This window comes from Topomyia yanbarensis, chromosome 3 (assembly GCF_030247195.1).
Source record: "Topomyia yanbarensis strain Yona2022 chromosome 3, ASM3024719v1, whole genome shotgun sequence".
Taxonomy (NCBI): domain Eukaryota; kingdom Metazoa; phylum Arthropoda; class Insecta; order Diptera; family Culicidae; genus Topomyia; species Topomyia yanbarensis.
The window spans coordinates 6,717,988-6,741,075 of NC_080672.1; the positions used below are offsets into that span (position 1 = coordinate 6,717,988).

A 23,088-nucleotide genomic window follows, 5' to 3' on the forward strand; every position below is an offset into this window, starting at 1 on the left:
AGAAACTCGCAATTTCCCATATAAAATCGCAAGCGCACAACAATAAAAGGCCAACCTGAGTATTCTGAGTTCACGCATAATTAACTACGTTTTTGGTTTGCTTCTAGCAGATTAGGGTCAATTTTTATGACCGTTTAAAGATTTTCTCAATTTTGGCCAATTGAATTGGATTTTTGAATGAAAAATTTTTCTCTTCAAAATGACGTATCTCAAGATGCGCTCAAATTATATTAAGATTATAAGTATTTCTCATGTAAAAATGTGTGAGGAACACGATAGCATTAGAATTTTCAAAATTAAAATATATGTATTGAGAGCAAAATTAATTTTTAATATTTAACTGTACAAATCGCATTGTTGGCAGCACTGGCGCCAAAAAATAATATTTTTTCTAGACTCATGAATAATTTTCTTTAAAAACTATCTTGCGGTTTGATTCTAGAGTAAATAGAACCGGAGATATGATCAAAAGAAAATCAAGGTTTTTTGAAATTTGTCAAAATGGGGGATGCTCCCATGGCCCGAGGGGTGGTTCAACTGACACAAAAAATTGGGTTTTTATATATTGGCCCTAGATGAACAACTCCTCCAAATTTGGTTGAAACCCGTGAAGTTTGCATCTTATTTTGATCACTTCGCGCGGAATGACCCATATTTTAAAATGTCAAAAACGGCACCGGCCAAGTCCTTACAATCATCGGGGAAGGAAAGGAATGTTAGTGTGGCCAACTTTGTTATGGAGACCGTGCATACCTCTGTATCTCCACGTTTGCTATGGGAAGGAGTTTTCTTTAGCGGGATGTGGTAAAGCGTTGCACAAATTTGGATTCACCTTGATAAGCGACACGATCTAAGCAACTCTCTGGAGTGTTATCATTTGTTTGTTACTCTGCGCAGCCGGCTGCCGAGAATTTATGATAGATTTATCGTTTGTTGAATTAATTCGGAAATACTTGCTTTAAAAAAAAAATGCAGCTTCAACTCCGGGCAACCGGTTGCCGGGAGTGTTGCCTATGCTTAAATGAATCAATTTTTTGCAGGAGACATGTGATCGAATTTATTATTTCCTGCTTCTTCCTTTCGGTGAAACACGACCGTCCAAGAATAATATAATATAACATAAAGCCTAGACCAGCATTTCGTAACATAACATTTATAGTTTATCATCATTGAAACTACTACAGGCAATGAAACGACAGCTATGTAAGCTTTAACTGGAATGCATTTTGAGCGGTATAAAACAAGCACCACCTAATGTTCCTTTCAGTTTGTCTCATATAGCAAAATATGGATTTCTTTATGAATACAAAAACATGGTGTTATTAAGTTGATTTGCTTTGATATCAGCTATTGCTGTCATTTGATCGTCTCAACAACTTTGCTGAATAATTGCTTCTAGGAGGATTAATAACAAAAATGATTTTTTCTAAAATACTAAACCTCCAAAGTTGGCGGTTTTGAAATTATGTGATCTTGACCGCAAGCGATTTTTGAACCTTGATCTCATGTTTCTTCATTTTAAAAGAGCATAAATTGCTGACCATATCTTGTATATAACATATAATTACGCCAATCAATTCAGTACTTTTTTTTAAATTTTCTTAATTTTCAATCACTACCACCCAAATGATTAAGTATTTTTTGTCGAACAGTATCGGAGTAGTACTTATAGCTCGTGCGGGTGGAATAAAGGACCTCAAACAGAGAAATTGTCATTGAGAGATCAACCACTGGACCGTTGGGCTTTAATGCTGATCTAGCTGGCTGCGGGATCCGTACAGTGATTTGTTGGTGCGAATACGAATGATTTTTTTCGAATGGTAATATCTGAGGCATGGCGAAAGCCTCAACCTCTTGACCGAGGCCTCCTGAAGGGTGTCCGGTCATTTGTCCGAAAGCCATTCGGTTGAATACAGTTAGGCTGAACGCTACTTTGGCGACTATCATTTGGCGCAGAGGGTCAATTGGCCGAATACTATTTGGTAGCATGCCATTTGGTCGGATGCCGTTTTGCCGAATGCAATGTAGACAAATAAGTCATTAATCGAGATGATTTTGGATTGAAAGCTATTCTTTGGTCTTAGGATTTTGCTAGTAACGTGAGCTATTCTTCTTATACATTCATTCAACATATGTTTAGAAGAAAATTGGGCAATATTGTTGTTTATAAACAAGAACGTTTTTAAACAGCTATAACACTTGGTTCAGGCAAGACCAGCTCACAAAATAGCAAGCAAGGTTAATAAATGTGACGATCACCTTTCAGTTGAGCACTAACACTATAATATTGATGGTGCTGGCTATTCATTTTGAGGTACTTGATACAGTTTTTGCCTTTATCAATTCTACCTGCACATCTGCCATAAGTTTAGCAATTGTTTGTGGTTCAGGTGATGGAAACTACGGATATGCGAAGAATTCTCTATGTAATGTTACTGTCATATTATGATTTGTAGGGAAAAATGGGTTGCCGGGAAGTAGTTCCTACATGTGTCTTTCGTAATGTATAGCATTTCTTCAAAATGTGTTACACAGGTGTAGCCGATGCTACACTCATCCAAACTTGGATGTATTCATTACACCGGTGTGACATCAGGTAAAAACGAAAATGACTTTAGTTTACATTGTAAAGACTTTTTGGTGGTATACAACGGGAAAAGCAGATTGAAATTTTCTAAGTGAAATGAAAGCAATTATGTGTAAAAAAATCACCCAGAGACAGGATTCGAACATGCAACCCTTGGGATTCCGGCCCAATGCACAAACCCTTAAGCTATCTCTGAAATATGATGACGTCCCCGAAAAGTTTTTAATAATAATAATAAACATACTTCAAAAACCAAACAAACTGAATTATTTGTTTAATTCGAACGGCGTGTTCGCTCTCGTCATACCTCTGTTAACTGGGCAAGTGACAAGATATCGACAGTCTTCATTAGCTCTGTTACCCACCGAAGTACGACGGGTAATGAGCCAAAATTTGACACAAAAATAATAAAAACCCCGGCCTTGGTATCTAGCGGGGAAATCAAATAGATAAAATGTGCTAGGTGGCAGCTGCGGTTGTGTGCTTTAGATGCAGAGTACGATCACTGTCGCCAATGCGATATTCATGTGTACTTTCTGGGACGTCATCTTATCCCAGGGATAGCATAAGGCTGTGAATTGAGCAGGAGTTCCAAGGGTTGCAGATTCGAATTTTGCCTCTGGGGGTATTTTTCTTTTTCACATAATTGCGCTCGTTTCACTCACAATTTTATTCTGTGTTCCCCATTGGATACCACCAAAAAGTTTTAAATAAGATTTTAGCACTTACGTCAAAAACCAAAAAAAAAATGAATTATTTGTTCACCATAAAGTGAAACGTAAATTATTTTTCTCCAGAAATAAAATTCACAGGAAAATAAAAATTTGTTTCCTTTTAATTGATTTTATTGATCTCCAACAGAACAGAGTACCTGTCAGTACGGCATCTTTAACCATTAGTCAAACGAATAGCAAGGTAACTCGCTTCACAACCATCTAGACCTCGTCTGCCGTTTCAGCGTGTTTACGTCAGCAATTTTATTGGTCGATCGTTGGCACGGTGGAGATAAAGCGGCCCGGGCAGCATCTGTCGAAGGATCTCCACTTCCGGTGGCGATCAATTGCTCCGTGCTAGAAGTTACATCTATCTGCTTTTGTGGAGACTCCGGGTCAGGTTTAATGCTCGCAGCAGGTGGAGGGGAAGGTGATTTCTTCGTTTTCGAAGAAAGGACAACCTGTGTCGGTTGAAGAGGAGACGGAGGCTTGCTGGCAACTTTCGGTGGAGCTGGAGCTGGCGGTGCTGGCCGTGGAACGGTTTCAACTGTTTTGTGTGGTGGCAGAGGGGTAGCCGGAGTAGTGAACAGAACCGGAATCATCATCGTGGAGAGAGAATGATCATCTTTAGATGGAGGAGGGGGAATCATTCCCTGACCTAGCTGTGTTTTGTTAGCCGTAGGACGAGAAAGAGCGATGTCTCCTTCCGGTGATGTTGGCGTAGGGGTCTTTCGCTTGATCACTTTGGATAGAGTGCCTACTCCGGATACTAGTGGTAAAGGATCATCAGAATTGACGGTGTCTTCTATTGGTTTATCCTCGGGAGACTTTCTAGCATCGGAAAGTTGGTTGGTTACAGTAGACTGCGATTTAGTCGGCGCAGAACCTGTAACATGGATTGTCGGTGGAGGAGATTGGATTGGAGGAGAGTTGACTTTGGTGGGAGGTGGTGACATAATAGTTTGAGGCAGAATAACGTCAAGAGTCGGTTTTGATTGTTCCGGAGATATTGAGGACTTGTGTTCTGAGCGAGATCCTGAAGTTGTAGTGTGGTTTACACTTGCAGAAGAAGACTTCCCTCTAGTGTCACATTTTGGTGATTTCATCATCGTCGGGGTAGCTGTTTTACTTAGAGCTACTTGAAGCTGAGCGGTCAAAACCTCCAGTGGAGTTGTCGAGCGACCATTCTGAGTTGGCGCGTGCAGTGTATTTCCAGGGGGTATACGACTAGTTTCCTCAGTAAGTTGATTGATCAGTTGCAACAGAGTGTTGGTAGTTTCATCATGATATATTTCCATCGTTGGAGTTGCACTCCCGGAGTGGCATATTGGGCTACGTTGCACCAGACGCTGTGCCTCATACATTGCCTTCTGCAAATGTTGCTGCTGGCGGTAGCTATCGCGTGTTTTGCACTTTCCGATCTGTGAGTTAGGCTCGATGCCCATTCCAGTCATTAGCTGGCCCCACTTGGCCGAGGTGGTTTGGCTAGCAACCTTCTGGGCAATGCGACGGAATCTCGCTAACGGAGTGGGATCTACTTCCTCTTCTATGTCCTCCGGTTCTTCCGGTATATCACCCTGAATGTCGATCGGGGCCACGTGGAAGTCCTTCATCAAGCGACGTTCCCAATCCTTCATGTGTTTGGCAAGGACGGCTGTAAGGTTAATGAGAATGTGATATATTTGCATAATAGAGCGGATTTATCGAATGAAAGCACGAGCATACGAACCTTACTTATTTTAGCTGGAGAAAAGCTTGTTAGATTACATGCAAGCGTAGCATAACTATTTTAACGGCTAGTTTACTGAGAAGTACAATGAATAGCATTAGAAGGGACTGATAGAAAATGATGTGAATTTTTACATTGTAACAAGATCTCCTCTTCAATAGCATGGTATATGTATAATCACCTAATTTTTGACAAAATCGCTCAAAGGAGCTGTCACATATCATAAAAAAATGTTGTCAAAAATATTGAACTTATATCAGTTTTGGGGGCGGGTGGGACATTGTTTTAAATGTAGCAGATTTTTGACAGTTAAAATATTTTGGGGTCTGCCAGGCAGAGCTTTGGCAGGGAAAAAGATCTGGGTGTCTGCGAGGAACGCCTCTGCCAGAAAGTTTTTCATGGGAATTCGATCACCGAGCACTTCTTCGGATTTATAAACACGCAGTTCTTGCTACACCACCATACTGTTGTTGGAGAAATCGGCAATTATGAATTGAGCAGAAAAGATGATATATTTTGAGATTCCCGTGTAGAATCGGTGACAAGTTTTCAGCACTAAATACGCGTTAATGAAGGAAAGTAAAAACATAAACGGTCCCGAATAGCTTCCCTACGCTATACCTGGCAATCTCCAATGACAACCATTATATCTTGATCTGACCGCTAGAATTGAAATAGCTGCAAAACCTACCGTTGATTCCTAATTTCTTAATTTTATCGATTGTTATATGAAAACCGGCGTATAGGTTGGTGTAAATAATATCAGCTTGAGCGTGACACTCCCTGTTATGTAGGTTGCTAGACTCAGCATGTTAGTCGCTATTTAGAATCCAGGCGCGGAGCCATGTTAATCGTGCTAGCTTATCCCAACTACTAATCAAACCCATTCCGGAACCGGTTCGGAATCCTGCATGAATTCAGTATGGATTCCAGATCAAAGGAAATAACCGATTCCGACTCAATCAATTGATGCATTTGAGCTGGAATCCACTCAGAATTTCGAACCGGTTCCGTAATTGTTTGACTGGATAGAGGTATAATTATGTCGGCCATTTTGAAATGTCTATGTGAACCGCTGTTAATTCAGTCAAACTCTGCCACTATGGGTTCCCTCGCATTGCCCCATCCCAGGTAATGAAGAAGCGGACTCTCTAGCTAAGGCGGACGCTTTAGAAGGATACATCTACGAAAGACCAATCTGCTTCAATGAATTTTTCAATATCTCTCATCAGAGGACGCTAGAAAGTTGGCAGATATCTTGGAGCAATGAAGATTTAGGACGGTGGCAACATTCAATCATCCCGAAGGTATCAATGAAACCTTGGTTCACAGGAATGGATGTGGATCGGGATTTAATTCGTGTGATGTCTCGGCACATGTCCAATCACTACACGCTAGACACTCATCTCCGACCTATGGGGCTCGCAAATATCGGTGTCTGCGCTTGTGACAACGGTTATCACGATATCGAACATATTGTCCGGGCAGCCGCCGACCACAGTTCTGCCAGATCTCAACTATTGAATTCCGTTCGGGCCCGAGGAAGATCACCCAGTGTCCCGGTTCGAGATGTACTGGCAAGCCGCGATCTCCTCTATATGTCCTTCGTATACAGCTTCCTGAAAACCGTCAACATACAGATTTAACTTCCTCTAATATTTTTCTTATCATCCTCAGAAGTAGCCTCTTCTGCCGGTACCGTACACCAACGATGGTTTGATGCGACTTTAAGCTGACACGAAACATCTTTGTTAACTGAGCCAACAAACACGGGACCCACAGCACAAACATCACTCGCGCAACGCGATGTGTTGCCGATCCGCATCTGAGCCGTGCTACGAAATCGTCTGGACTACCGGCTCAAGAAAGACCGCCCAGCGTCCTAGTACATGAAGCTTCCCGATGAAGACCGTCCGAGGCTGCAATTCTTAACGCTGATCTCCCGATACCGGAAACTGAAAGTTAATATTTTTCTCCACCCTGTCTGCTTGTCCACCCTGTTCTCCTTGTCGCTGATATCCAGATGTAGGAATTCACCCCACTACTCCTGAATATCTTCCCCAAACTTATTTGCCCCCTCCCCCTAATCTTACAAATATTATATTTTCTCTCTTGTATACGTATAAGTTAGCTGTGAAATCTCTTCAGTTTCATTACATAAAAACAAAATAAAAGTTAAATGTTTAAGTTTTAAGCAATTCAAAATGTAAAACAAAGGGAAAATGGCACCTTTAAGCTAACGCAAAAGTGCCTTATCATATAAACGAATTGAATGAAACTCAACCACTCAACGAAATAACGACACTAGCACTCATATCTCAACTAGATTCGAAAATGTCTGCGATTTTTACACAGCTTTAACGCTGGAGTTAAACGTCTGTTTTCTGTGGTATATCGATCGGATCTTGTATACGCGATTTGCTATCTTGCGTAAAGATTTTCTTCCTTATTGGAGATCCATCAGCTGCATTGCCTGCTGTTACTTGGGGATCCATGCTGTCCTTGCTCTTGATGTTGCATGGGTTTTCACGATTACTTGTGTTGAGTTGTGGGAGACCAACGGGTCACGATAATTTACTCTATTGTAGGTGGTGCGGGCAGTTGTTTGGGAAATAGTAAACGCATCACAATGATCGGACACGCTGTGCATTGGTTTTGTTGTTCCTGCATTCGTTGGTGACTGAGCTGCAACACCGATTGTTTGTGTTTTAGTTGGTGTTGATGAGGGTTGTGCGTTGGGTTTGCTTGCAGTTCATGTCGTTTCGTTAGAGGTTCTTGTACATGGTTTCCCGTAGTGTCTTCTTTTTACAGAACTGGTACGTAGGGGTCTGTCCTTCATATGTGCACATCATAATTTGAGATTTGTGTTTTCGTATTGAAAGTTCAGATTTGAAGGAATAGGTTTCATTACTCACATTCTCACGACACGAACACCCTGGAAAAAAATTTCCGGTTGCGAGCTTAACGGATTACACCGTTAAGTTTTCCGACATGATGGTTGTAGTAAATTTATTGGTAGTACGCGGGGATAGATCGTGCGGACGCACATCAATCTTATCGTCAATTTTAATGGATATCTTGATTCTAGTAGTGCCATGCTTAACGACGTGTTGCATGTTGGTTTTCATAGTAAAACCTTCCGCCGTGGTCAAAGTTTTAAATGTTATCAGTACAGCATTACGAGCATTACGATGACGTCGACTTCCGTGTGTCTAAGCTGCATTTGCACCTTTAACAACTCTACTTGGCAAACACTAGGGCAGATTGGGTAGTGTTAAAAAAGACAACCACTGTATTGTACCGAAGATTGTTCAAATTTTGCTGCTGATTCTGTAACATCTTGAAATAAACGGTTGATACCGCATCGATAAAGGAAACTTTATTGTTCACATTGGCCTCGGACGACTGCCATTTTTCGATTGCTTTGCTGGCTTATAGCACTGGCGCGGTACAAGTAGAGAGCAGACCGAAGCTAGAAACGCTCCTTTGATTCACTGGACTGTTAACAAACAGAGAAATTTTAGCATCCCACCCAATCGAGATGAAAAAGTAGACTGATTAGGTAGCGGTATAGATTCTGAAGGGGTCACCAGGTTGAGAGAGCGCTCAATGAAGTTATTTTACGATAGTTATTGATGTTTTGCCATTTTTGTTTCCAGTAGGACGAAATTATGCTACTAGCATGAGATCTCAAAAAGAACCAAAGTCACCAAAATGTCGAAGTGTCTTCTCAGAGGCACCAAAGGGAATTCTTTGGGCACTAAAGTGAAAGACGATATAAGCCGATCGTTTCATCGACATTGATAGCGGCCAGAGTTTGGTTTACAACTCGATTTGTTGGGTTGCTAAATTTCCTAGCAAACAGATAATAATTTATTCATATGCTACGTACATACGAACGCCTTATATTGGGCTTAAAGAAGAAAAACCATAACAAATCAAGCGTTTTCCTCAACTTCCCAGGATACCAGAACAGCCAGTGACAAACCAGGACATGTCTTGGGAAACGAGGACGTATGACGTACCCTAATTGATAAGCTCTCTAAGTATCAATGCTGAGCTGACTACTTGCTGTAGCTCGAGATAGACAGTGATCAAAATTCTGAAAGCATAGCGATGCAAAATTATGCTAGCAAATAGCAACTATCAACGGAACACTAACATCTGCGCAACATATAATAAACGATAACGAACCCTTTTCCTTGCGATCAGCAGCCGAAACATCCATTCCGTTCTTCTCGAAAATCTCCAACAGCTCGTACCGAAGAGCAGATATATCTCCCTTAACTTCGTTAATGTCGTCTTCCGTGACGGCTGCCTCTTCCATCTTGCGATGCTTAGCCGAAACATATCGCCAAACAAGTGCCCGCATTACAGAACTATACCGTTCGGCTCGTTCCTGGTCCTCCTTGTGGCGCTGTTTCGAAAACGATAAACTTCTATACTTCCAAGTTAAGTAACTCTAAACAAACGCTTCTTACAATTTTCGACTCCCGCTTGATGTCCCGTTTCTTTTTCCTCCCGAACAACCGCATCACATGCTTCATCGTGGGAAAGATGTTAAACGGCGGTGGCAGTGTCGAACTTTCCTCGAAGTAGCTCATCCACAACCGAGTACGGGCGAATTTCCATTCCGTATCCGAGTGCTCGTCAATCATGGCATACGAGTTGGACATCATGGCGATGAGTAGATTCAACAGAACAATCACATTGATCACGCTGTACGAACCAAACATTAGCAGACCCCAGAACCGGGTGTATGACTTGATGCCGGCCAGCTCGAAACTCTCCAATCCTACCATACCGAAACTTGCCCAGAATAGAGATTGTGACGATTCAAACAGACTGGAAGAAACGAACAAATTATGGTATCGAAAATTCTAGCGAGTCCATATCCAGAAGCAACATACTTTCCAAATCGTCTCCATTTCATACACGCTTCGCCTTGGCCATCCCAATCTGGCAGTCCTCCTGGCAAGCTGTAGCATTTAGACTTTTCCAAATCCGCGAAGTACCACAGCAGCTGATTGAGACCTAAAGAAGAGTAGTTTAAAAACAGGCATAATATGTTTGTTTCTTTGATAACCCATTATAGAAGAATTCACAAGAAAACAACACTGAAATACTTAACCAAGTTATTCTGAACTACTTACCGCAGGCAAACGCGAACAAGACCAATGAGTAGATGAAGAAAAACTTGACGATATCGATAACCATTCGACCGAGCGAGATCTGCAGTGGTCCCAAGTGCGGGTTGATCGAAAACAGATGGACCAGCTTCAGTGCGGAGAAAACGTTAGCTGCCGCAAACAGACCTTCCGCGATCAACTGTGGATCAAAATCGTCCCAATTCTCCCGGGCAATGTAAGCCGTGCTGGGATCCTTTGCGATCTCCGACGTTTGCTGAATGTAGGCGACGGCCCTCAATAACGCAACACAGCAATACAAGAAATTTCTGGAAAAATCTATGAAATTCCACATGTTCCGAAGATAGCTTTGTATGCCTTCGAGGTATATCTCCTGCATTTCCTCCCAAATGAATCCGAGCACGTAGATCACGACGAGACACTCAAGATACGTTGGTCCATTTCCACGTTGCCGTGCCAATGCCGCTTCCAGTTCCCGTTTCATGCTTTCCGTTCCGAACATTTCCACCAGATGTACCTCGGCTCTCTGGGATACCAAGATTAGCAGAAATAGGAAGAACAAATAGGATGAAGCATGTATTAAAAACTTCATGAACGGCTTCCGCATAAACTTGGAGGTCTCACAGTTTGGTGCGATCATGTACATCATGCAGTATAGGGGGAACAGCAATGCTACTTTGAAGATGATGCACATCTTCTGAATAGCAGACTTTCGGCGAAATCCTGGAACACCTTCGTACCACATAGCAGCTGAGAGTTGCTGAATATTCGGGTGGGCCACAAACTTTTTCTGTTTATAGTTGATTGCCAACTCAAGTCGCGCCAGCTTCATGTGATCTCCGTCCATGTAGGGTGGTGATTCTGGATCATAGTTCAAAATTATGGCTAATTCCTGAGAACTTCGTGACTGATCTAGCAAGTCTACCGCAAACTTTTGACACTGCCGGCGAAGTTCAAGATATTCTGATTTACACTCCTGTTCAGCGAAGGCTAGGTTGCGAAGCTCCCATGATAGTTGAAATGCGGTCAGCAGGGGATCTTGCGAGCTAAGGGCGATCAGCGAAGGACTAGCTAGAGCACGGTACTCATTAACACGAGCTAGCGAGTGACGCAGCGAATCCTCCGTGGAACGTTTGATACAATCATCACAACCACATCTGTAGGAATGTTTCCGTTAAAGAGAAACCTAAAAGGAAACGCTTTAAATACTTACTTCACATCGTGAGGCATAGGGAGAGTTGCACCTCGATCCAGAAGTATTTTTAGGATTTCATAGTTATTTTTATGGGCAGCTAGCATTAAAGGGGTAACATCCGGCATAAACATGGCGGTACTGATGTCGACCTTTTGCCAGCTCTACGTAAAAATAAATAGATAAATGTAGTAACTAACATTTTCTGAACTACCACGTAATCCTTACGTATGGTTCTCCCTCCTTTCGGATCAGTTCCTCGTGCTCTAGCAGTAGCTCGACCGCCTCCACGAATTCCACATTAATGGCGAGCAGAAGAGCATCCTTCGTTTCAACCTGCATGATGATCAATAACTCCACCATCTCCAGGTTTTCGCCATCGATTGCGAGTGTTAATGCGCCACGACCCAGCGAATCAACGCAATTCACATTGATATGTTGTTTACGATGGGCGCGTTGGAGAATCCTAGGGAAGCGAGTAAAAGTGAATGGGAGCTTCAAATTTAGGGAGCTCTACGCTAGAGAATAGAGTTTCTTCGTAAAAAAATGATTCTGATGCTATGTTTTCTATGGTATTCGAAGAACAAATCTTTATACACTGGAGATGTAGAACCTGGTGTTAAACCATTATACATTATATATAAATACCATTATACATAAATACCATTATACATAAATACCATTATACATAAATACACATCTTCGTTTAACTTACCTCTTAACGGTCGCCATATCACCTCGTTCCACTGCCAGCAGGTACTTTTTCTCATCCATCGATAGCGGAACGGGAAGATTGATGGTGCTGATATTCATGTTCAAAATCGAGTTGGGTGGCCCGGGTGAAGGGGTCTCGATTTGAACACCAACCTGATATTAAATCATTGTATTTAGAATCAATGGAAACACTTTTTAAATGTAATCAACATTGATTCACTTACCCCATCAGGATCCTTTTTTGTTTCGGCCATTTTGGAAGAGTTAGCAAACGTTCGCACTAGTAATATATATTGCTCTACGAAAGTAGCATATCAATCAAGTTCAAGGTAGGATCTTACAGCAGCTTGGCACTGGACACTGGTCTTCCGTGTCGTTTGTGTAGTTCTCTTCTCGAACGACTGAAATTAGGGAACCAAATTCAGAGTATCAGCAGGCGCTTCATTCTAAACAACATGCCATCGAATATAACCATCACGAATTTAAATGAATTATTCGTCGACTTGAACGCCTATTAGCGAATGCAACAAAAAACGTGTTGGTGTATTCATGATCTGGCAAATGTATCCAATAAGCTAGCTATATTTGCAAGAGAGTGTAGTGTTTGAAGATATCACCCACTCTGATATTTTCCCCTCCTTTGCACCATTCCATTTTTACTTGAGTGTTTTCATCGATTTATTGCAATTAAGCGTGTTATACTGACGAGTCACACCTTTGTTGTTATATAGATAAATGCAATGGTGCAATTACGTCTTTCTCTTTGATAGGGTTGGGGTTTTATTGAATCTTGAGTAATTTCGTGTAAACTTCCGGAACCTTAGGCCAGGATCAACGTGATCAGATTGAGTTGTCAGAACCATCAATTATCTAGATCGCCCATTTTGGTTAGTTTTAAATTTCGCCAACACTTTCAAGCATTCTAGTTCAAATACGTGTATAACTTCGAAAACAGAATCAAGATAGAAGAATCAGCCTACAGGATCACGGTTTAAAAGAGGAGTTTTGTTATAATAACATTGCCTCTTTTAGACGAGAATGGTAATATGCTAAACGAATGCGATCACACAAAAGCAACGCACAAAAACGTGCTTTCGACAACTATCCAATTAAGCATTTAGCTGTCTGCTGCCAATATGACAACAACTGATAACTGCAACCATTGTAAATTTGACAAAGTACTTCCACCTCCATTTGTGGATTGAAACCGAGAACTAGCTGGTTTCTGTACGTAACTGTGCGTATATAAGATTACGACAAAGTAGGCCTGGCAAATTTATTTACAATTTGGGCTTCCACCCCACTCGCTTTTCTATGGTTTCAGTTTAGTCGTACTCTACGCACGAGGAATAATGATAATCGACCTGCACACAACCAGAGCCTACTAATTTTACATGAAACGATGTTTGACAAAATTATATTTAGGAATGTCAGGTGTCACTCTTGAACCTTTTCCATTTTTTTTTAATCATGATGATATTATACCATGTTATCTGATGGCCAGGTTGTTTCTGCCAGATACTGATGAGAAAAAGTCGAAATTCAAATCCATGACAAAAGTTGTAGGTATTGCGCCCCTCACGCATAAAATGGTTTAGTTAAGTTTTATCCTTAGAGAGTAATACAAAACATCGGCCTGTTGGCTAAACCAGTTTTCTAGTTATCTATGTTCTTATCAGAAATCAGTGGGGAGGTTCTAAAGGGTCTGAATCCCCCTGCGCTCCCCCCGAAATTCTTCAAATTATTACAAACCTTTTTATTTTTCAAACAAACGAAAAAAAATTTATTACTTTCGATGAATGTACAACTCCTTAAAAATATATACGCGAACGGAGGTCTTAGTGGAATGTACGTAATGTTTCAAAGATTTTCTTCCATTTAATTCCACTATGTTTTTATAGTTAGATGCACTTGCACTTCACTATTTAACAGATACCGGTATTTCGATTACTACTTGTAATCTTCTTCAACCTATAGCCTGATACAAACACTGAAGAAGATTACAAGTAGTAATCGAAATACCGGTATCTGTTAAATAGTGAAGTGCAAGTGCATCTAACTATAAAAACATAGTGGAATTAAATGGAAGAAAATCTTTGAAACATTCCTTGAAAACATTTTCCCAACTTTTTGTAGAGATCCAAGAAATAGATCGAAAGTTATACCGCTTCCAAGCGCGCTTCGTCTACGAAAAGCAGTGGTAACTTGAAATTTTAAACTCGATTATTTCGAAAAATCGTTTTTTCAAAATTGGTTTTTAATTTTTAATTGATTCCTGCTACAATTTCTGGAAGAATCGATATATTCTATGAAAAAAAAATTAAAAATTTGGAAAAAATAAAGAAAAATCGGATTTTTAGCAAATGATTTTGAGGTCAATTCGATGTCCTACATATTTACAAACACAAATCGATTACAATTCACCAGCTAATATTTTTCGAAGAACATACTGAAGGAATAGTTTTCGTACAGAAAACGTTCTTAAAATATATGAATTTTCCGTACATATGATGAATCATTCGTACTTCTACGGAAACGTTTTTGTTTTCGTTACGAGTTTTTCGAAAAACCACGAAACGACTTTCGTAAGCTTACTACGAATCTGTTTCATTATTCAAACGAATTGTTTGATAAAATACACGAAAATCTTTATAATAATTACAAGCATCTTTCGTAATATGAACGATTTTTACCGAAGAATCCTCAAAATAATCATGCACAAAAATTTATATCGCTAACCGAATTTATTCGTAACACTGCTTTCATTGACGAATTTCGCGTTAAATCGTATTAAGTAATGGCCGCACCCTCTCAGATTTTAATGAAACTTTCTTTACATGAACACTTTGTCACAAAAAGCCACTTTGAATACTTTGTTTTTCCAAAAATTATCTAGACTGTCTTTTGAAAAAAGTCATACTTTTTTACCATTTTTTTTTCAAATGGCTATAGTCTGAAAATGACACATCCTACCAAAAAATGTTGTAGGAATGATTTTCACAAAAATAGTCAAATTTTTGAATAAAAATATTGAAAAAATTCTTCATCTGGAACAAATCCTACAATGAAAAAAAAATCGATTTAAATAATTAAAAATTGATTTACAAAAAACACCATCTTTGATTGGGAAGAAATTTTGTTCCAAGATAGGTAATTATATTCCCTACCTACCGTCGAAAATTCAAGTTGGGCACTTTCAAGGAAAAAAAGTTATTTGAAAAAAACTTTTCCTTGTCCAAACTGAATTTGTTTTCAGTGTATTTTTATTCAGGGTCCATAGCCCAGAGACCAGAACCCTGAATCCCGAGGAGAGAACCCAGACTCCAGATTCCATAGCCCAGAGTCCAGAGTACCGAGTCCAGAATCTAGAGTCGCGAGTCCTTAACCCAAAACACTGAGGCGGGTCTAGAGTCCAAAATCCAGACATCAGTGTCGAGAATGCAGAGTCCAGAGTCCATAGCGCAGCGATCAGAACCCAGAGTTCCGAAGACAGAGCTCAGAGTCCCGAATCCAGAGTTCCAAGTGCAGATTTCAGAGTCCAGAGCGCAGAGTTCAGAACCCCGAGTTCAGATGCCAGAGCCCAGAACCCAAAACCTAGAGTCCAAAGCCCAGAGACCTGAAACCAGAATCCAGAGTCCATAACACAAAACCTTGAGGCGAGAGTCCAGAGTCCAGAACCCAAAATTGATTTACAAAAAACACCATCTTTGATTTGGATGAAATTTTGTTCCAAGTTTGGTAATTATGTTCCCTACCTACCGTCAAAAATTCAAGTTGGGCACTTTCAACGAAAAAAAATTATTTGAAAAAAACTTTTCCTTGTCCAAACTGAATTTTTTTTAGTGCATTTTAGCCCAGAGACCAGAACCCAGAATCCCGAGGAGAGAACCCAGAACCCAGACTCCAGATTCCATAGCCCAGAGTCCAGAATCTAGAGTCGCGAATCCTTCACCCAAAACACTGAGGCGGGTCTAGAGTCCAAAATCCAGACATCAGTGTCGATAATGCAGAGTCCAGAGTCCATAGCGATCAGAACCCAGATTTCCGAAGACAGAGCTTAGAGTCGAGAATCCATAGTTCCGAGTGCAGGATTCAGAGTCCAGAGCGCAGAGTTCAGAGTTCAGATGCCAGAACCCAAAACCTAGAGTCCAGAGCCCAGAGACCTGAAACTAGAATCCAGAGTCCATAACACAGAACCTCAGGCGAGAGTCCAGAACCCAGAGTGAAGAGTACATCATCCAGAGTTCAAAGTCCAGAATCCAGAGCTCAGAGTCCAGAGACGAGAATCCTGAGACTAGAGATCAGATTCCAGAGACCAGAGTCCTCAACCCAAAGTGCTGAGCCCAGTGCCCCGAGTTCAGAACCCAGAGTTTAGAGCCCAGAGTCTAGAGTACAGAGCCCAGAGACCAGAAGCCAGAGTCCTGAGGAGAGAGCCCACAGTCCACAATCCAGAGCTCAAAGTTCAGTGTCTATAGCCCAGAGACCAGAACTCAGAATCCAGAGTCCCGAGGGGAGAGCCAAGAGTACAGAATGCATAGTCCCGGGTGCAGATTCCAGAGTTCAAAGTCCAGACTTCATAATCTAGGGTCTAGAGTTCGGATCCAAGAGTCCAGAATCAAGACCCCAGAGACCATAGTTCAGAGTCCACAGTCCATAGCATAGAATATCGAGGCCAGAACCCGGTGTTCATAATCCAGCGTGAAGAGTGCAGAGTTCAGAGTTTACAGTCTAGAATCTAGACTGACTGGGTATTTTCGGAATGGTGCTCACGAGTAGTTGTTAGAAAATTAAGTCCGGACGTAAATTATTACCATTACACGGATTGTTTATCTTTGCACAGCACTTGATACAGTTTAACTTTGATTTGGACAAGGAAAAGATTTTTTCAAATAACTTTTTTTTCTTGAATGTGCCTAACTTGAAATTTTGGCGGTAAGTAGAACCAATCTTGGAACAATGTTTTTTTTTGAAAATCGATTTTAAATTTTTTGAATCGATTTTTTTCAGTGTAGGAGTCAATGAAGATTTTTTTCAATATTTTTATTCAAAAATTTGACTAATTTTGTTAACTTCACTTCTACGACATTTTTTGTAGGATTTGTCATTTTTGGACTATAGCCATTTGAAAAAAAAAATGGTAAAAAAGTTTGACCCTTTTCAAAAGACAGTCTAGATCATTTTTGGAAAAACAAAGTATGCAAAATGGCTTTTTGTAACAAAGTCTTCATGTACAGAAAGTTTCATTAAAATCTGAAAGGGTGCTGCGAACATTTCTTCGAGTTGGCGCGAAATTCGTCCTATTTGAATTTTTGTAGAATAATATACCATTTTTAAAAATTAATTTTTTTAACCCTTTCATGCCCAACTTTTTTCTAGTACATGTAGAGTTTTCAAACTATTTTTCCTTGAAAACGGTGGGGTCAAGAAACACGAAAAGCATTTTTTCATAAAGATAGGTGCTTCCCTCGCAGTGCTGGAAGCTACTTAATTTTTACCTTCCAATGCTCAATACAATTTTCCTAGAATATTTACAATAGTCAAAGATAGTCAAACGTAGCCAAAGATAGTCTAAATTGATAAGTTTATCAGTTTTTCATACTATTGCAACATAACGAAGATATATGAAAAAATCACTTTCCGTCGTCAACGTAAACTGTCCCTGGCAGCACTGCTCCATCGGAATCCAATCAGACTAATTGCAACAGCTTGAGTTCTAGAGCTGATCCTTGTAACTGTTAGTACACTAAGGTTTTTTTTACACGGTTTTTTTTGCACGTTTTTTTTACACCGTTTTCGCAATTAGCACGGTTTTTTTTGCACGGTCCTTTTAAAGGCAAAAGACTTAGACGATATCTCAACAATTTTTTTTTGCACGGGTTTCGCAAAAATGTTCTAAGTCCTTTTGGAGGCAAAAAACTTAGATGATTTTTGATCATTTTTTTTGCGCGGATTTCGCAATTAACACGGTTTTAGCAAAAATCCTTATGAAGGCAAAAGACTTAGACGGTTTTTGACCAAGTTTTTTTTTTGCACGGATTTTGAAATTTACACGGTTTCTGCTTTTCCATTTTGAATGCAAAGAATTTCGAAGATTTTTGGAAAAGTGGAAGTGATTGCTTTTGGAACAGCATTAACGAGTAGATGCCAAATGTTCATGTCTGAGGCCATTTAGAAAACCAAGATGGCGACTTCCGGTTCAGTGGAATTCTCTGAAACCCCATCAATATGGCTATTTTTGGAACGGGATTGATGAGTGGACGTCAGATATCGATGTTTAAGGCCATTTTGAAAACCAAGATGGCGACTTCAGGTTCATTGGAATTCTCTAAAATCGAATCAATATGGTTATTTTTGGAATGGAATTGACGAATAGACGCTAGATATCGATGTCTGGTGCCATATTGAAATTCAAGATGGCGACTTCCGGTTCTGTGGAATTCTCCAAAGCCCAATCAATATGAGTATTTTTGGAACGGGATTGACGAGTAGGTGCCAAATATCAATGTCTGAGACCATTTCGAAAATCAAGATGGCTACTTCGGTTTAGTAAAATTTTCAATTACCACAACAATGTGAGAATTTTTGTAATAGCGTTAATGAATAGATACCGGATGGCAATTCCGGAAGTCATGTTTTCATCTAAGATGGTGACTTCTATTTTAGTGCCAAGTCGCGGCGAGAAAAACAGTAAATTTGGCTGCACGGTTTTACAAATTATTTGTCTGCTAGTTTTGGCAACCAGGAATATTGTGTAAACAGCGAGTGACTTGTAGTTTTAATGAATGCTTGGCGAATTCCTTTTTTGAAATATTTCCCACAATACTCAATCATGTAACTTGGAAACGCATTGATTTACGTTACTGAGCCTGTCTACATGTTTTTCGTTGCACTAGAAAAAATGTATGGAGGATGCAGGATGCAGACATGCATTTCTTTTCATTTCAATCTCGATACTCCCCACGCATTACTTCCTAAATCCGCCATATTTGTTTACATTGCTAGTTTGGAACCGTTGTTTTGGGTTCGATTGGAACTTTTGGCTTCAGTCTTCGCGCATCTCTATAAGCATCATCTCTGCTTTAGTGTACATCTCATTCATCTTAAGGGGGCGTCTGGTGTAGTGGGCAAAAAAATCGACTTTTTTTATCCGCTTAATTGTTAGTATTGAGCCTCTAGAATAGTCTCCCGCAATCTCGGTGACCACGCTGAACTTCTTTTGTTTTAAACAGCCATGCATTCCTCGCGCGTATTTGCGTTGACACACGCAGATTTCAATCTATCGGCAACAATTTTCTTAAGACTGACAGCGATAAAAATACAGTGTGAACAATACACTTTAAGCTACTTCCACCAAAATTTTTAAGAGAAAATACCAAATGGATGGTTTTCCACGTCATTTTTTCCGTGATGCAATTTGATATGGAGTATCCTTTAATAGCGTTTTTTCGAAACCGCGTTTTTCAAATTGGTGAACACGATAACTCAAAAACTAATCAAAGAATTGATTTGATTTTTTTTATGAAAATACACAATATGTGTAGCCTGTCGGTGAACCACAGAAAACAGAATGAAAAAATTGTTCTCTCTATTATTTTGAAGAAAAGTGCACGAAGTTTACAGAAAAATATGAGATTTTTCGGTTTACATGAAGCCATTTTCCCAAACTCGAACTTTTTTTTGGGTTCATCGAGTAACTACAAGTCTAAGCTTTACAAATTTTACTTAATTTCCTGTGTCAAACAATTTTATCAAGAGTCATCGTGTTAGCCGCGGCGCTCCTCGACGTGGAAATGGTTGGACGTCTACTCTTGGAACGCTCGTATGTGTGGCTCTGCGTGGCTGCCGACCCTATTCTGCGCGGCGTGTGACGTGAGACGACTAATCTCACCTCACTCTACGTGACTTCACCCAATTCTGAAGAGTCACTTCGGGTGACGTGAGACTCCCATTTAACCGCAATGAGGAATCTCACCTCACCCGAGTCGACTCTCAGAATCGGGTGAGAAAAGTCACGTAAAGTGAGGTGAGTTTCGTCGTCTCACGTCACACGCCGCGCAGAATAAGGCCGTGCAAATATTTTTTCGTACAGAATAAACGTACAAATTTAAAGCTTAACATTACATAAAAGATGCATTGTTTCCTTGCCTTCAAAATCGTAAAACAAAATAACTTTCGGTTTGAGCACTTTACACCAGGCGCCCCCCTTAATAATACAGCGAAGACCTGATTTTATTATTTCCCCCTGATTATGTCAGCTTTTTGATTCGACTTTGAGTCTCGCATGAAGATTCGCTCGATGAGCTCTAGCAGACGAACCAACTCAAATTCGAGTAAATCCATTCATGAGCACATTTTTCTTATCTTATAAATGCAAAATATACAAAAATAAATGTATCTTTTTGTTTTACGCTGGATATTTATACTAAATAATCTGAACCATCTTGGGTGTTACAATGACGTCAGACCTCTGGCAACTGCATATTTGTCAATCCAGTTTCAAAACACTCCATGTTGTGAGTTATACAGAATATCGGTAAGCCGATAGCCTCAATGTTGTATTTCAAAATGGCCTCAGACATTGATCTCTATCATGCGCTCATTAGGTCCGCTCGGAAAATATGCATACTGATTGGGTTATTGAAAATTCTGTTAGACCGGAAGTCGTCATCTTGGTATTCCAAATGGCCTCAGGCATCAATATTTGGTGCCTACTCGTTAACACTGTACCGAAAACAACCATATTGTTAAAGTGCGGGACAAAAGGAAACCTCAAGATCCGATGTTTCCACTTTTCCAAAAACCTAAGGAATTGGAAAAAGCAAAAACCGTGCTACTTGCATAATCCGTGCAAAAAAAAACCTGTTCAAAAATCGTCTAAGTCTTTTGCTTTCAAAAGGACTTAGAACATTTTTGATAAAACTCCGAAATCATCCCTTTTCCTAAAATCGTCTAAGTCTTTTGCATTGAATGTAACGCGGTTTTTTTGTACGATTTTCGGAATTAACGCGGTTTTTTTGCACGGTTTTCTGAATTAACACGGTTTTTTTACACGGATTTCGCAATTAACGCGGTTTTTTTTACACGGATTTCGCAATTACCGCGGTTTTTTTACACGGATTTCGCAATTAACGCGGTTTTTTTTGCACGGTTTTTTTACACGGTACGTATCCCCCGTGTAAAAAAAACCTTAGTGTACTCAAATGAAAGGCAATAGACACATTTATTAGCCTTACTTGTTTTTGTGAGTACATCTTGCCTCAATCAAAAGTTATATCTGTTTAAAAACATTAGGTTAAAGAAATAATGCTTTCGCCATTTTATCACTGAAAACCTACAAAGTTTCGATCTTTCACAGACAGACTGAACATCAATTTGCATTCTTAAAGCTTTAAAGAAAACCATTTTTGTTTTTAAAATCGTTTGTAATTGTGAATATAAAAGAAGTAGAAACTTCATTGCTTCGGCAAAAATGTGCCTTTCCCAAAGCTATAAAATCTCTAGAACAAAATATTCGCGAGAAATTAAAACATGAAAATATATTAAAAAGCATTTTTTCATGAGATGAAACTAGAACATTATGTAGCAAATTTTTACATATCTGAAAAGTTGATACATTGAGCACCTTAACCACAAGGACCACCCCAATTTAACTAATATATAAAAAATCGGCTATAACGTTCCAAGAAGACACTATGTATCTAAAATGGCCGCTTTGGGCGGAAAAAGTTTTGTCCTCCTAATTACGGTTTTGGGAACATAGTGCAATGTACAACGAATTTTCCAAACTTGAAGCCTAAAAATCGAACGGGATCTTTGAACATAAGATGCGCTTAAAAAGTTCTCACGTGAAAAAGTTGGCAAGGGAGTTTCCTCCTTGCCAACTTTTTCAGGTGAGAAGCATAAAAACCGAGTAAAAAAATTCGTTCGCCGGATACATTATTTTCCAGTTTTTATACTTAAAGTATTTTCAAACAACCCAGTCCGATTTTTACGCTTGATATTTATATATCTGATTTTAACATTCTAGTATATTTAAGGGTTTTACGAAGTATGCTCTGTCCTCGTCAATATTATTTTCGGCCTCTCATATAAAATCTGCAATAAATACATGTTTAAAGCTGCCCTGAAATTTTGGTTTTTATCTGATAAATACATAAAATTTGATCGTAAATTTACTGCGTTGCAAAAATTTCGTATGCATCCTTTATAAGTGAAAATAGTGAAACTTTTTAATGGTATTAAAGATTAACAAACAACAAAGATTATTAAATTATTTTCACTTTCAATAAATGTATTGAATTCCAAATGTCATGCAATTGCTAATACAATTTAGAAAATTCTTGAAACCAATAGTTTTTCTCAAGGCCATTAAATTTTTAAGAGAGAGATTTCATGAAATCCACTCCCGTTCCTTAGTTCGTTGTTAGATTATTGCTAGGCCTTAATTTCAATCAATATTTTTATAGTTTTCACTGGAAAATTTCTGTTATAATACATAAATCTTTTCGATTGAGATTAATTTATTTTCAACTTTCCGGGATACTCCCTGTAGAAAGCTATTATTAGAGTTATGAATTTTTGATTCAAATATATTGCTTAAAATTATTCAAGATGAGTTCGCTCCCCGAAGACGATCGACCTTTTGTGTTCAACGGATAGTCTTTGAGATGCTAAACCCAAAAATTAATCAATTTTTCAGATTCACTCTCTCCAGTTTCCGTGGTACCCAACTGCTATAAAATTATCCAATTTCCCTTGACATCGTCCTCGAACACGTCAAAAAATTTCACATTCACACAGAAATGTTATCACAAAGATTGTCTTCTCCGTAATTCACCATTTCATGAAACTACACTACCCTTAGTTCGACTATTTTTTTTGGAAAATTACTATTACCTTCGAAAGCCCGCAAGGGAATCAATCGAAGTACGCACTGACTAGACTGACGAGTGAAATCACGACACCGTCTACTGTGACCGATGGGTATCATCAAAAATTGCACCCAT

The 23,088-nt window shown here is 39.5% G+C and overlaps 1 protein-coding gene across 1 annotated transcript; it reads right to left on the reverse strand.

The window, feature by feature from the left end:
- Positions 1–3,410: 3,410 nt before the first annotated feature.
- On the reverse strand, positions 3,411–23,088 carry LOC131693499 (transient-receptor-potential-like protein). Its single transcript, XM_058981358.1, has 10 exons — positions 22,979–23,088; positions 12,307–12,483; positions 12,084–12,235; positions 11,597–11,834; positions 11,390–11,532; positions 10,183–11,333; positions 9,940–10,063; positions 9,511–9,874; positions 9,224–9,446; positions 3,411–4,954 (listed from the first exon to the last, which is right to left on the reverse strand). The coding sequence occupies exons 2-10, from the start codon at positions 12,334–12,336 to the stop codon at positions 3,513–3,515; spliced, it is 3,867 nt and encodes a 1,288-aa protein (XP_058837341.1). The 5' UTR covers positions 12,337–12,483; positions 22,979–23,088; the 3' UTR covers positions 3,411–3,512.